At 38.8% G+C, this 16,098-nt stretch overlaps 2 protein-coding genes across 7 annotated transcripts in view; both read left to right on the top strand.

Moving 5' to 3' along the window:
* fhod1 (formin homology 2 domain containing 1) overlaps positions 1-9,877 on the top strand; it is a 43,536-nt gene extending 33,659 nt beyond the window's left edge. For all 6 annotated transcript variants that reach the window (XM_088613803.1, XM_088613801.1, XM_088613800.1 and 3 more), the window contains 11 exons: positions 574-675; positions 2,185-3,134; positions 3,496-3,651; positions 4,679-4,861; positions 6,194-6,313; positions 6,519-6,680; positions 6,883-7,073; positions 7,339-7,531; positions 7,956-8,115; positions 8,424-8,600; positions 9,620-9,877. In XM_088613803.1, the coding sequence (XP_088469929.1) occupies positions 574-675; positions 2,185-3,134; positions 3,496-3,651; positions 4,679-4,861; positions 6,194-6,313; positions 6,519-6,680; positions 6,883-7,073; positions 7,339-7,531; positions 7,956-8,115; positions 8,424-8,600; positions 9,620-9,699 (2,474 nt within the window). In that variant the 3' untranslated portion in view covers positions 9,700-9,877. The remainder of the gene's footprint in view (positions 1-573; positions 676-2,184; positions 3,135-3,495; positions 3,652-4,678; positions 4,862-6,193; positions 6,314-6,518; positions 6,681-6,882; positions 7,074-7,338; positions 7,532-7,955; positions 8,116-8,423; positions 8,601-9,619) is intronic.
* Positions 9,878-10,033: 156 nt separating this feature from the next.
* The window catches only part of slc9a5 (solute carrier family 9 member A5), a 33,208-nt gene continuing 27,143 nt past the window's right edge, over positions 10,034-16,098 (top strand). The window contains exon 1 of the mRNA XM_088613804.1: positions 10,034-12,482. Within this exon, the coding sequence (XP_088469930.1) occupies positions 12,161-12,482 (322 nt within the window). The 5' untranslated portion in view covers positions 10,034-12,160. The remainder of the gene's footprint in view (positions 12,483-16,098) is intronic.

Here is a 16,098-nt window from a genome sequence, read left to right as displayed (position 1 = left end):
AGTGTTTTCCTTAGAGCTCAAAAGTTGTAGGTGGGCTTTATGAAGACTAACGAAATATGGTACTATATTAATTTTCTTCCTAGTGCAGTATGAAAGAATAACTTTGTAGCTCTCCATTTTACAACTAGAAAAACATTTAAAAGTAGAAATATTAAGTGAAGGAATGGAACCGGAAATTTTATGGCTTTTTTGTTTTAATAGATGCTTTTGGTTTCACTTAACTGTACGAGTGGTTCACACATCAGAAACCCTCTTTGAAAGGCAGGTGACAGTTTAACTCCAAGTTCCATACCTTTGTAACATATCTGTTTTGGCCATCAAATTTAAGGGAGGCTAAATCACAAAAATCCCCATTACCAAATATTCAGGTGTTGGAGACTACAGAGACCAAAGCTCTTTTTTCTGAAAGTGGCTGAAAATCAAGTGTTGAGTTAAAGGTGTACACGTTATGAGCAAAGCAGTTTAGTTGCAGTGGCAATCAGATACTTGTAGAGTATCTGTGTCAGAGTGAGCTACTAGTACAGGCAGATCTATGTATTCTTAGAGAGTTCATGTGCCATGTTTGTCCTGTAGGGGGTGAACAGCAGGACGAGAGGGTGAGCCAGAGAGAACCCAGCTCCTCCTCCGGTGCTCTGGACCAGCCTGGAGATAGACAGGTGGCACAGAATGAGCAAGGCAAGCGATTTGATCTTCTTCCCTACTATTCATTGTTCTGTCCCTTTCATTTCAGTGTTTCTCAAATACCATTCCATTCCTTTTGTTTTTCCTGGACAACTTTCAAAACTATTCACGATAAACAAGATTAGCTCCTCTTTTTCTAAATCCATGTTTGTGTAATGACCCAAACTTTTTTTATTTCAGAGGAATATGTGACTGAACAATTTCATCTGAAGCAAAAATTATTTTTTTTAATATCATTTGGTTTAAGGAAATATTAAAATAAAGTTTGGTAAATGGACAGGCTTTGTACTGCTTCTTATATTTTCATTTTCTTTCCAGTTTTAAACTCTTCATCCTGATATTTGAGTAATCGATTTTATAATGAAGAAGGTAAAATGAAATTGTATAGTAAGGATGTATTGTTTTAGAAAATGAGAAATGTACTGCACAAACATTGTATTAAAATGAATCTCAGATCAGACATGCAGCCCTCTATGTGGAGAACACGTGGATTTGGTGGATCTCCTCACTCTCCAGGTTTAGAAGGAGTGAGTTGCTTTGCTTAAATCGCTTGTTTGAGGTGTTGACGTAAAAGTGCCTTGAGAGATCCACTACAATCTGTAACACAGCTTCCTCTGATTTGGAAGGATTTCTGTTTAATGAAGAAAAAGCTATTTTACTCAAAACCCATTATTACCTTTTCACTTTCAGATTAATTAGACATTTAGTTATACAAAATCTTAAAATGTAAAGATCAAAAGCCTAGAAATGTAAAATCTTTTAAAAGGTTCTATGCTGATTTTAAAAACTAATTTTACATGCAGTGAATAATCTTAATCAAGTCTTCTATTTGTTTTCATTTGGGGGCTCAAGTCAGATTGATAAAAATCTCATGTTTTTGTGGATGGCAGCCAGATAAAGTCACCAACTACACCCTTGCCTGGAGGTAGAAAAATTACAGTAATTATACAGCAAGCATGTAAATTGTTTAGAGTAGGAGGTCAAAAAATGAAACATCTCAAATTGCTTAGAGATTAGTTCACTCTGCAGCGAAGCGAGTAGCTAGTTGCTACCTTTTTAAAAGAGATGGTGGCTTGTGGAAACACTGAGGTTTATCACCATGTTGGACATTTAACAGGCAAGTACATTCTATTTTGATTAATTCTGTCATTTTTGTCAGGTGTGTCTATGTGGAAGAGTTGACAAGCCTGGTTCCAGTTGTAGAATGGCTTGATGCTAATCATTGTTAGTTTAAAAATGTCTTGAAATATGAAAGCCATTACACTGTTTAATGTATAAATCCTACATACAAGATATATTAAACCTGTAAGAAACTCAGTAACTCATACTTGTCAGTTTCCTGCATCTGAAAAAAGTCAGATTGAAGTTGAAGTTTACCACAAAAGTAAATGAGCTTCAAAATCCATTAAAATGATTTAAGGCTTTTAAAATAATGTAAGAGTTTGTTATATATAAGGTACTACAGCAATATTCTTTGATTAGTTTTTCACCTTCCTGACCTAGGAGGAACTGTCCAGCGGCAGAGTAGCCTGGAACAGCACAGCACCCTCTCCAGTGACACAAAGTTCATGCTGGACATGCTGTTTTCCAAGAACAAGGGTGACGCAATGGTTCCCCAAGAGTTAGAGAACCATGTGGATGAAGAAGAGGAGAAGAAAGGTGGTGAGGAGGGCAGCATTCAGGGGAACCAGCTGCTCTCTAGCATTGAGAGCCTGGTCAACCGCCTTTCCTGCCAGGAATCTCAGCCCCAGCCAGACAGCCAGCGCAGGGCTGAACTAGAGGGGATGGGGGCTGCTGCAAGGGCAGCAAGGGAGCACTTTGCTGAGGAACCACAGCACAGGAAGTTGCGTGCGCAGTACAGCATCGATGCAGAAATCCACTCCAGGAGCCTGGAGAAGACCCAGATGACCCCACTGTCTCGGGATGGTGAGGTAGCTTGGGACCGACTGGAGACAGGCACCAGAGAGCTGAAGATCAAGGACCTGGACTTTTCTGACCTGCTAGAGGAGGAGGACATTGATGTTCTGGAAATGGACAACTTTAAAAGCAGCTTGCCCAGTGGGGGCTCCGGGCTTCCGCTACCTCCTCCACCCCCGCCTCCATCTAGCAATTCTGGAGCTCCACCACCTCCCCCACTCCCTCCAGGTGGTCCTGGCCTCTGCCCTCCTCCCCCTCCACCTCCACCCCCACCAGGGGACCCTTCTGCCCTGCCTCTCCCTCCACCCCCTCCTGGCCACCCCCCTGCACTCCCCTCACAGCCCTCTGAATCTGCCTTTTCCAAGAAGAGGAAAACGGTGAAGCTCTTCTGGAAGGAGCTCAAGCAGCCGGACACCCCCAGGAAGTGCAAATTTGGGCGAGGGACAGTGTGGGCCTCCCTGGATAAAGTGATGGTGGACACAGCAAAGCTAGAGCACCTGTTCGAGTCTAAAGCCAAAGAACTGCCTACAGTCAAGGTATTCCCTAGCAGTGCTTGCTAAATCAGCCTGCCAGCTGGCTAGGAAAGGTGTGATAAGAGAACAGGAAAAATGAATGGTAACTTGAAGTAGAACATAATTATTCAATAAAATCTAAAACACTTCTGCCAACACTGCTGCTGAGTACTTTTGGTTGTTACTTGCTTATTTAATTATTTTATTACATATTATTGTACAACCAAAGAACAAATTGAAATTTAAGTAATCTTTATATTTATTAAACTAGATATTTTGTGCATGTCTATGTAATGTTGAAAGTACAATTGGAAAGTGTTAAGATTGATGTTCATCTGTGCTGATGTTGTGAAACTCATCAGATGTGCCTTTTCTTTGGTTTCAGAAAGGAGGTGAAGGAAAGAAAACTGAGATACTTGTGCTTGACCCCAAGAGAAGCAATGCAATTAACATTGGAATGACAGTGTTACCCCCAAAACACATCATTAAAACTGCCATTCTGAACTTTGATGAATTTGCAATTAACAAGGAAGGCATTGAGGTAGGAGTAATGCTATTTTGCAATCGGCTTACAACCCTGTCGTTACTCTGTGATTGAATACTGCTCTCTACATTCCACTTTGAATAAGATGTCTGTCCTTTATTTTTTATTAAGATGAAGCAGGCGTATATCTGAAGTAAAAGTTCAGTTTGGTTTTGGTGATTTTGAGAAAGTTACCATCAAAAATGAGTGCAGCCTGGAAATGGCAGTGAACAAGATGTCAAATTCATTATTTAAACCCAGTTTTGTCTTTCCTATTTGTTATTGTTTATTACTTATTAATTTTTAAGAATGAGTTTCAAATTTTTGAGTGAAAAATTATTAGATTAATTTCATGGTGTAGTGTTGTAGAAACTCATTCAAATCTGTGAGTGTCACTAATGACTTTGATTACTAATAAACTCTTTAACCATTTATGGTTAAAAATCAATTCTGTCGGGACTGCAGTGTCATGTCAGACACTGGACTGTAGAACCAAGGTGAACACTGGACAGAGGTTCTCTCCCAAAAAGTTGTTTGCCTTGAATTTGCTACATTCAACATGCACACTCAGAAAAGTTCTCTTTTGTGTATAAAAGCTGCTCGTTTATTTTTCATTTCTTATTTTATATTGAAACATTACGTCTTTACTTGTAGCTGAATCATTATTCTATGACTTTATCTCACTCATTTGAAAAATCTGTAAAATTGATAATTGTGAATATTTAATAAACATATATGGACACCTTGTTTAAAACAATAATTTGATAACCTAATAATATCAGAATATTAGAACACAGTTGGTGGAAGACCTGTCTGGACTTCAAGGTCCCACTGCTCATAAGTATTGTTGTACAACAATGAAATATTTTATTTTCCTATCAAAGCTTTTTCACAGGAAATGAGCCCTTAATGTTTTACACAAAAAAAAATTAAGACCATGAAGTGTTAAAGACCACTTAAGTTGCTCATCAGAGACAATGTTGGCAGACCAAAGTGACGTCAGTATTACACATAATCCCAATATTCTTGAACTGACTGTTCATAGAAAATCCTGACCATGACTCCTACGGATGAGGAAAAGCAGAAGATTCAAGAGGCGCAGCTGGCCAATCCGGACATGCCTCTGGGGACTGCAGAACAGTTCCTTCTCACACTCTCGTCCATCAGCGGCCTGACGTCCAGGCTGCAGCTCTGGGCCTTCAAGCTCAACTATGAAGCCCTGGAAAAGGTCAGCGATAGTTAGGACTTTCCCTCTGACGGAGAAGGAGCTTCCTTACATATTTTTGCTGCTGCATCTGTGCTAGTCTTCATAAAAGCACAAGAAAAGCTACAAATGAGAGGTGGCCATTTAGCTCACTTGACTTCTAGTAGTTGGTACATGTTTCAGTGTTGATTGTGAACAAATTTAAGGAGATGACTTTGCCATTCTTTTAGGATTTTGAAGACTGGTTGGATTGGTTTGAAGAAGGATTGGTTTCCCTCGTAATGTTCTCTGTTGGAAACTGAGAGGATGCAATTGTTTCAGCCTGTCAGTGTTCAAAATGTTTTTAACCCACAAAAATATTTGGTTGCTCTTTTCTCCACTCATTCCAAAGTAACTATTTTTGCAGAGCTTAATAATAATTACACAGTTGTCTAAAGGAGGTCTTACTGCTGCATCAAATTTTTTAACATAACATGAATCAAATTCTGTACTTTTAACTACTGTATATCCTATTTTTTTTCATTTCTTATTGTTTATCAACAGTGTCTAAAAGATGTAAATACTGTTGACATAAACAAATTCTTTATAAGTACCTCCTTTCAGCTCATTGTTTACACTTGTTTTTTTTCTTTTTATGGCTGGGAACTACAAAGCATTAATCCAGTCAGTGGATATTATCCCAGTCCTGACTGGTGAATCCATTTTCTTATAAACCTATAAATAACATCTTTTTCTTCCTTAAGTACAATTGAGATACAATTTGTTTCTTAAGGGATTCTAGGGCTTTTATCTTATTTGTGTATGCTTTACATTTGCTACAGTATATTTATAATAACACTTATTTACTCATCATGGGGCCTGTTGTTGATTTCATCCTGGGTAAACAATGACTGCAATGAGTAAATATAACAAGTTCTCCATCTCAATGCTGTATGTATTGACATTTAGACATTACAGGTAAAATGTATGGGATTAAATTGGGTTAAATTTGAAAAAATACTTTCAATCAACTAGATACTTTCCACTGTAAAGTTTACTGTATAAAATAAATTGACAGTAAATGTCTGTTAGTGTTCATTAGATTTTCAGAGATTTTTTTAACTCTGATAGATTTAAAGGCATTGTTTCAAACCTGTTTTCCTAAGTGTAATATCATTCACTAATCAACATCAACAACAGATGGAGTTGTTGAGATATTATCAATTTACTGTATATATGAAGTGAGATCTTTCACTTGATAAAATCTGGTGTCATGTCATAAAAACTAGTATGTCAATTACGTTTTCTACATATCTGTTTCATTATTATTAATTCTGTACCTATATGGTTGATTCCTGTTTGGGGTTTGTGTTCTAGGAGATTGCAGAGCCCCTGTTTGATCTGAAACTGGGAATGGAGCAGCTGGCAAAGAACATAACCTTCAAACACATCCTCGCTACACTTCTGGCCATTGGAAACTTTCTGAACAGTTCAAGTGTAAGATTTGTTCCTGTACTGAATACATTAACAACAGTTTATGACTGAAACCTTAGCTCAGCTTGAGACACTACTGGTCTGTGAAATATAATGATGGGGTATCTTATACTACTAAAAAAAAGTTTTTAAAATAGGCCTGAACATATTTGGTGCTTCAGTAATTCACAGAAATGGTGTATACTGACCTGTTTGATTTTTCTTGAAGGCAAAGGGCTTTGAGCTGAGTTACCTGGAGAAGGTGTCAGAGGTTAAAGACACAGTGCACAGACAGTCTCTTCTGCACCACACATGCAATTTTGTAGTGGAGAACTTTCCTGACACGTCTGACTTGTATTCAGAAATTGCAGCCATTACACGATCAGCCAAAGTGAGTATTATCAATACTATTATAAATACTAACCTGAAAGCAGAAACTATCATTTTTTTCCCTTTGTAAACATTTCATGGTATAATTAGCCACAAATATTGTAATACTTTTAAACTGATTTTCCATCTGTGGTTCTGTGGTTTCCATCTAAGCTTCGGATGCAGCTACATCTTGATGTTGAGATTTTGATGTTTTTCTCTAGGTTGATTTTGACCAACTGTCAGAGAACCTGTTGCAGCTAGAGAGGAAGTGCAAGGCATCATGGGATAACCTTAAGGTGATTGCGAAGCATGAGACCAAGGCTGTGCTGAAGAACAAGATGACAGAGTTCCTAAAGGACTGCACTGAAAGGATCATCATCCTAAAGGTTGTTCACAGACGGATCATTAACAGGTGTGAACTGCCATGCATCTGTGAAAAAAGGCTGGTGGCAGGATTTTTGTTTGCTAATGGCACAAAATGGTAACTGAGATTATTACAAGTTTAAGGTATTTTGTCATTCTTTGTTCTGAAGATAAAATACAAGTACTATACAGTCAAAACTTTACCTATATGACAAAGAAGGAAATTTTGTTCCTGGGCTAATTGTACAGAACTGTTCTACTAAACTTGAGTGTTCAGTTGGTGTATAAAGGTAGGCATGAACTAATTCCCACAGGTTCCACTCCTTCTTGCTGTACCTGGGCCAGCCCTCTAACTCTGTTCGGGACATCAAGGTCACCCAGTTCTGCAGGATCATCAGCGAGTTTTCCCTGGAGTACCGCACCAGTAGGGAGAGGGTGCTGCAGCAGAAACGGAAACGAGCAGCGTATCGTGAGAGGAATAAGACGCGTGGCAAATTGATCACAGAGGTTAGAGCAAGGCCGCAGCAGATTGGGCTTCTAGAAACTGGGGCATTCCTGCTTAATATGGTTGTGGTGGTGGGGAATCCCCATTACCTGTAAAGCGCTTTGAGTGGAGTGTCCAGAAAAGTGCTATATAAGTGTAAGCTATTATTATTATTATTATTATTATTATTATTATTATTGTTCACTTGCAGGGTACTTTCTGCAAATAGTTCATGTTTATTAAATTAATATCAATTTTACACTAAAAAGTATAATCTATTTACTGAATCTACTTGAAGGACAATGTGTGAGAATAAAGATTTCTTTGCTGCTGATTTAATCACCAGTTGAACATTTCTGAGAATGTGAAAATGAGCATTGTCCCAGGTGCTGCCAGCTGTTACAGCTGGCCCTGGGGACTGGGTGATGTGATGATGCTGTGTTTCAGACCGAGAAGTTCTCGGGCGCAGCCAGTGCCCAGCAGAACAGCGCAGTGCCGGCATCCCAGGCAGCAGAGCCAGACCAGGCAGGCGAGGAGCACGAGAACATGAAGAACCTGCTGACCACCAGCAATGACAGTGGGATGCGCCGGACCCGGGCAACAAGGAGTAAGAGCGCCATCTGGTGCTTGAGGCTGAGATGCTAATCCAGATTTGCCTAAACTAACCTCTTTGTTGTTGTTGTTCATAGCTAAAACACTTACCTTCCAAGAACCAGAATCATTAAGTGACTTCTTACTAAAGACAAATAATATCAAAATAATTTTAACTTTTAACAACAGTGGTTGCAGATTTTTAAGACTTTGAAAGAGTCTATAATTCTAAAATATATTCTCCAAACGACAGATATGTGATTAGGTAGATTGAGATTCAGTGAAAACAAATGTTTAGATATTTTTTTTTCTGTTTTTAATGAGGTCTAGGAACGGTCAGTGCATCGAGTATCACAATAACAAAAGAGGACAGTCCAGGTTCGCAAGATGATGCAACAGATGAAATTATGGATCGCTTAGTGAAGTCTGTAACGCAAAACCCCAGTGAGAGGCCATCAACTCCCAAAACACGCAAAAGGTCCCGTGCCAACAGGAAATCCTGTGAGTATGAAGTGCTGCTTGTTGACAGAGCAGCCTCAAACATCTGCATCTCTCAGGCTGGCAACACAGTCACTCAAAGACACACACCTTTCACTTCACTCACACTCAGCACACTTCTGCTTACAATACTATAAACGGTACCATTAAGGAAAAGGACAGATCACGTGTTGTCAAGTCATGTACAGGAAGTAGTACATTATACTGTAAGCTCATTCATAATGTAAACAGATATTAGGTATATAATAAAATGTGCTTTAGTGAATGTGAATCCAAACTTTTCTGTTTATTGTTCCTGACAGGAAGCATTACTTACTGTATAATGGGAAGCTTTAGTCATAGAAACAGACTAGAGAACAATACTACTACTTCATAAAGACTTCAGCTCTTAATGCTTATTACTTTTTTTTTAATTCTTCTGGTTCTGAGCACTATATTTTCATAAGTCCAGTTATATTTTAAAGTCTAATTTATTCGGTAAGGCCAAAGTCCATAGCTTAAGGTCAGAACAGTAGTGCCCACAGATTTGAACCTACAGTCTAGCTGTTATGAGTCTAAAGACCCTAACCACACGGCTGCCTTCAGTTCATATCCACATGATCTTCAGCATGTGTGTACCCTTTAGCTACCACATTCTCCAATTTTTTGTAATTATGGGAGTGTTTCCTTCCTGTGTGGTGTGCAGCAGATAAGGTATGGAAGATCAGAGGAACAGTAGCTTTCAGTAGGCCAGTCTAACTTTGCAGCTTTACTCAGAACATTAATTATGGTAAGACATAAACAGTTAGTCCCCTGGTACCTGTTGACATCAGTTACAATACATTGGAGCTACAGTTTACAACTTTGAGTTTGCAGACTTATTTATTTCTCCACAGTATACACTGTTTTAGCTGTTCTGTGTGCAGTTACCTGAATTTAATTCCTACCGGTGTGAATTGTAACCCTTTGATAAAATGATCTGACCTGTGGCTTTTCTGCTAGGGGGTTGTGACAGTGCCCTGATTATTGTGTTCTGTCCCCAGTGCGGAGGACTCTGAAGAGTGGACTGTCCCCGGATATGGCCCAGGCTCTTGGGCTGAGCCAGCCCACCGAGGATCTGTGAGACCAGCAGAGCACAGAGTCAAAAGAGAAATAAGACAAACTCACTTTGAAATGCTGAGGGTTTGAGAACATGTTTAATAATGTTCTGAGCATTAGGCAACTTAAAAGACCCAACAAACATGCTAGAAGGACAAAGAACCAATAACCTTTGTGAATTTAATAAACCTTGAAGACCTAAAGTAGTGTAGTGTCTTTAATACTGAAACTGGTCTTTTTCAGCATCATGTCCTTATTGAATCTAAACATGTTATCAATAAATAACCATCACATGGCAGAACCTACAGTAAAAGGCTTTGAAGATTTACTATTTTACTATATAAATAGGATAAAGTGTTTTAATTGTAAAAACGTTTTCAGATGCTAACCTGTTGTATAAGTTATAAGCTCTTTGAGAAGCCACCTTTAAAGGCACTATATAAAATAACGTTTTATTATTATTATTATTATTATTATTATTATTATTATTATTATTAGTTGCCTGAATATTTTGTAAACATAAGAAAAGATGGTTTTGTAAAGTATGTTTACTGAATTTGATTCCTGAATATTTTATTTTGTAATTTTGGTATTGTTTAGAAGTAGTTCTCAGGATCCTGGTTCAGTTACTGATATTTTTGCTATTTAGTGAATGTCTTTTTAGCAGTCCATCTAGTTTTGTAGTACTCCTAAATTGAAACTGTCTCTAAAAGTTATTTAAACCCTTAAGCTTCTCTTAATGGAGGATGTATGAAGACATATAAACTAGATCACATTCAAATCAGATTCTCCCACCATCTTGAATCTGCAGCCCGTTTTTACTTTTTTTCAGCATGTTACAGTATGTTGTTGGTTAGTTTAGCACTGTGCTTCCATTTTTATCAGTTAGATCTTAATATTCAGTTACATACAAGACAGTGGTGAAGATCACTTATATCAACTATCACAACATTTTTGGGAAGATGTCAATGGCACATCACTGGACCATAATGGTATTTAACAAGTCAGAATTGGCCAAATGTATTCCTGTGATCAGCACCATCAACACTCAAGAAATTGTCTGTAAACTTTATTCTGATCTAGTTTATATGGCATCCATTAAGTCAGTCTGGAATCTTACTGGACTAAATTTATTGTCTGAAACCATTAGACACATGAAGTTCTACATGTTACAAAAAGCTTTAAAATGCTGAGATGACATGGATTTAATATCATAGTAGTACACATATTGTGAAGAAATACATCCATAATATGGATATCACTTTTTGCACTGGGAGTCTTAGGTGTGCAAATGTGAAGTTTGTGTAGCAATTATTTACCTGCTTATGATATTTACATATCTCATGTGTAGTTCTAAAGTTGTGAAATTATTAAATTCATCCTTTTTTAATACTTGTTCACACATGAGTCTATTTGAGAATCCCCAAATTACTCATAGTGGCATATTAACAGAAAGATGCTGTTTTTGTTTTCTATGTCTTTTGTATATATTAAATACTATAACCAAATTTAAAAATTGTTTTATCTTCTGAATGCAATTGTCTAACCTTTCTCCTTGCAATTTCTCAATGCAAGACCAGGGACTTGATTGCTTTATGATACACTGAAAATACTGTATTTGGTGTTTACAGTTTTATAGTACTTTTCATCCTATGGGATCCACAAGTGTTGCACATGTAGGAGAGCACACAGATCATCCATCCCCAACTTCGGCCCAACCTGGGAGACGCACAGCAGCCATTCTGCACCAGCAGCCCCACCAGGGCAAAACACAGCGTCCATTCTGCACCAGCAGCCCCACCTGGGAGACACACAGCAGTCACTCTGCACCAGCAACTCTCATCCCCTGTCTGGATCCTTTCACAGAGATTAAAAGACTCCTCCTCTATGAAGACAGAAGCTATCAGAGAAGTCCTCAACCTTTTTCTACTATCTTATTTTCCCTATCCTCAAATCCTTGCTCTTTCATTCCCGCAGTAAGCTGAAATGGCTCCCACAACGGAAATGATGCGCTTTTGAGGTTGTCCTTTTTAGTAAAACTAAAGTTTTGGATTGTAAATTCAACTGTATTTAGTTCATATTTAGTTGTAAAAGACTGAAATAGCGCATGCGTGTACAATTTTTATTTTTACATTTTTTTAATATGGTTCTAGAGTGTAAGAGTAAGAAACACGACCATCACGATGGGCATCTTACTCACAACCTCGAATACACTCGCACCTGAAAACGTGTTGCGCCAGTGTTACCAAGGGCCACAACTCCGTTGCTCTGCGCCTTTAAACAGCTGTTCTCGCTTTCGCGGAGGGGGGCAGTCACGTGCGAATATACGCCAGAGGTTTTCCTCGGTACCGTGGCAGGAGGTTGTGCCGCAACCGGGTCTGGAATAGGAAGCTAGTTCCCAGGCCGACAGCGTTTCATTTTACATTTAATATTTACCAGGCATCTGTAGGCAGGATGGTGTTCTGCCATTGAGTGAGCTGGTTAAGATGCTGAGCTGCGCAGCGTACCTGCTTGTAACGGCAGCCACGGAGACTCTGAGTGACCTTTACGTGGCTGAGGCTTCGGTTATTCCTGAGCCGGCTTATGGTCTTTCTTCTGTGTCCACCCCCATTCCCATTGGGGACCCTGCCAATACCGGGGCTACCGCTGTGCTGCCAGATGGGAAGACAGTCGAACCCTGTGACACAGGTGCCGGTTCTCACACGGCGACGATGACCGAGTTTGAGATTGTCAAATGGGAATGGAGCTACGTCCAGGCACCCTACCTTACAGTTATCTGGATTATGATTGCCAGTTTTGCAAAAATACGTAAGTAGCCAATTTGCATATTTTAAAAGGGATACCAGTACGATTTTATATATATATAGTTTTTAAGGTTTCTGTCGTGTTCCTATAAAGTCTTCAGTCTCTGAGCAGCGTTTAAATGTGCACTACATAGGTGTTTTTAGCATAGAGACAAATTTGTAATTGAGCGCCGCTTAATGAAAATGGAATCTGAGTAGAAACAATATCAATACATGTTGTGTAGAAAAAAATTATGAATTGCCTCAAATAATTTTGAAACCGTTAGGTAAGTTTAACTTTTCCCCTTTTTCTCAGAAATGGCAAAGACATTCGTTCATTTCCACAGGAATGTTCAGAACATCCTCAGTTTTGTTCGTCTTAATATTTTATTAAAACGCAGGTATTTCCGCTATCTTGATCCTAGCAGTGTTCGCCACTTCTGTTGCTCATAATTAGTCATATAAGCGATCCGGTCCACCGCTGTATATTATTTTCCACGCAGAGGCGTGAGGAACAATTTGTTACTGCTCCGGCCAAGTGGGAAGATTGAGATGTGTACATGATGCACTGTAGCATGTTTGTGTTCACATCTTGGAAATGGGAATGTTTTGTCAGGATCACGATTTTTCCTCCGCTGTATCTGCGATAATGAAAAGGACAGTTTGAGGAATATTGAAATATTAATTTATCTGACCTTGCACTCTGGTGCGTCTCAGTAGATTTGCATTTTTCTTTGTGTCGATGAGGTCCAGTTATTTACAGGACACTATTTTTTACATTTGTTTTTTTTAAGTGAAATATTCTCATGTTTCAGGAATAGATTTTAGTCTTCCTTTTTACAGCCACGTGCAATTGTAAACCCAAACTGTATAAAAAAGAGATATCCCTGGAAACAGCCCAGATAACTGCTTTTAAAATTCCTCCTTTGAATGTGCTTGTTTGCGGTCTTGGACACAGACAGAAAAGCACGTTGCAAGTGGAGTTGGAGAGTTGTTGCTATTTCAAGGGATTGCAGTGGATGAATATTTTTTTAGACTTAACTGGTAACCATAGGAACTGGATAGACATGTTGGCTCTATGTATAGACAGAATGTTTTAGAAATCTTGTTCAAAATATCTATTATAGTGTATGCAGTTAACATGAGCAAGATTTACAGGTTTCTGCTGAAATATTGCAGCACAACTTTCTGATTTCTCACAGAAGTAAATCAATAAGTGAAATCTATACGGTATAGAAATACTACTTAAAAGTTAACTTGGTTTCCAAGAAGAAGCTTGCAGCACTGCCTGTGGGAGGAAAGCTACTAGTGCGCAGAGTGAGGAGAACAAACAGCCGTTCCAGAGAAAGAATCTGATGTGTGCTCAGCACTTCATCCTGGCTGTTTTTAAAGGCAAGAATGGTCACTGCAATCTGTCAGAAAACCAGTGAGGAGTCTGTGGTAATTTAATTATTGAATGCCTGAAGCTGCATTAAGTCGTGAACATCCTTAGACCTGTATGCTTGAAAAGCATACAGACTCCTGTCCTTTTCTAAATGTAGAAAGTAGAAAATGTCAAAGGCAGATGGTCTGCAGAGTCTGGTGTTTGTAGCTTCTGGTATTTCTGGATCCCTCCATAGTGTCTCTTCATGTGTGTTGGCCTTGGTTTAGGATCATGTGTGCAGTTACAGTACTTCACATAAGGCCAGAGGGATAAACCCAGTGTTACTCATGCTCTTGAACTCCGAAATCTCCTCCCTTTCTTCCGCTAAGCACACTGCACACAGAACACAGTGCAGTTCTTCATAACACTCACTTTTGAAAGGCAATAATATAAAGATCAGGTGTCTGGTTTACAAAGTGGAATATGTTCTTTAGAAATCAAGGAAGAAACACAGTGGTTATGCTATGACAACCACTTGTTCCCTGAAGAATCACTTGTAAAATTGCACTGTACTGTATATTATATTTTCAAAGTTTTGTATTTTTATCTTCTTGTGTTTTGCACTATTGTGTCTCTGCCTTTGACGGTTATATTTGATTTGTGGGCAGCATCTGGGAACATGAAAGTTTTAGCAATGCACTTGCATGTAAATGCTTGATGAAGGCTTTATTTTGTTTTCTCCATTTTTTTTCTCACCTTTAGAAAACTTCAGTTTGGTTTTGCAATGATTCCAAATGATCCTCCCATGAAGACCATTCGTGTTAATTAAATAGGCTAATCTGATGTTCATAAAGAGACTGAATTGTATTGTTTATATCTTGGTTTGATGGTGTTTCTGTTATCCAGCACTGTCTGCCTGTAGACCAGGTCACCCAACACCAGACCCAACCAATCACTAATCAGCTTTCTCAGCTGCAGGGAAGTTATTAGTGTTCTCTTTTGAGGAAAGGACTATATAGCTTTTCTATTTTAAAATTAACAGCATGTATTTCTACTCCTCAGAAAGTCTTAAAACTGGGTTGCTGTCTTAGGCATGTTCCTTTCAGATACTGGGTGCATGAAAGAAAAACTATCTTGAATATGTTTTTAGGCATCTGACATGCAATGATATTCCATTGAACAACCAGAAGGGGTGCCTACAACATTTTCCTGTAGGCCATTATCTTCTATCAGAAACCTGAAGTGAGAATTAGCACAGTACATCATTAAATATTCACTGTTCACAAGTTTCCCTGCTGAGTGAAGGTGGGAGTAGGTCAGAACCAGGCTAGTCCACCTGCCTACTGCTGGTCCAGGATCCGGTGCGCTCTGACATCGAGGTTTTTCCTTCTGCTAGGGAAGAAAAGAGCAAAGTGCCTTGGCTCTGACGCAGTTAAGCCAGGAAGGGTTAAACCCTGTTCTACAGATATCTCTGGTTCAAGCCCGGGTTCTGTGCTGTGTCTAGCAGAACACAGTTGGCTTCTGGGTTTGGTGAGACCTTTGTTGGTTCTCTTGGCGTTTAGTGAAGCTGGGGCTCTTGGTAGCTGCTGGGTGCCTGCAGGCTTGCAGTAATGCCAGCCTGAGGAGAGGAGCTCCGGTAATGTCGTATTTGATGCACTTCTTATGTCCAGGTCTGTCAAAGAGAATGTGTTCCAGTCCTTAGCTTGGCTGGGAATGAAAAATAACTTAATTTCACATTTATTTCTAAAGAGAAATTATTGGAATTTCTGTGTTTGAACAAGATGCTTTGGATTTCAGCTTTGTTACGAAAGTGGAAGAGTCCTGCTGTACTGTATAAGACTATTTATAAATACTGTAGTGAATAATGGAATTTGAATCGATACAGTGTCTGTATCATTCTGGAATCTTCAGCTTATTGAGATAAATTGGTGGCTGTAATTTATTTTCTGTCTGTCCAGAAATTGACATGCTGTATTTCTTTACAGATTTTCTGAAGAGGTGACTAATAATGCTTAACTACATAGTGGGTTTGTTGTATTTTATGTCTAAAGGCTTTCAACCTTCCCTGTAGGTACACTGAAATCAGCTCTCAGATGAATAAAAGTGTTAAAGAAAGTATGTATCTGAGTCACCTCACCTTCTCTTCTCACCTCAATAAGGTCTTCCTGACGCTGCACTTTGTCCCCTTTGAAATTAATTGTATTAACTTTTTTTGCCCTATAGGGAATTTGTCTTCCACATCAAGAGCTCATTAACATACTGTATAACAAATACGACA

Source organism: Lepisosteus platostomus, chromosome 20 (assembly GCF_059453375.1).
Source record: "Lepisosteus platostomus isolate fLepPlt1 chromosome 20, fLepPlt1.hap1, whole genome shotgun sequence".
Classification (NCBI taxonomy): Eukaryota; Metazoa; Chordata; class Actinopteri; order Semionotiformes; family Lepisosteidae; genus Lepisosteus; species Lepisosteus platostomus.
Note: the sequence above shows the minus strand (reverse complement) of the source record. Positions and strands in the feature narration are given on the sequence as shown.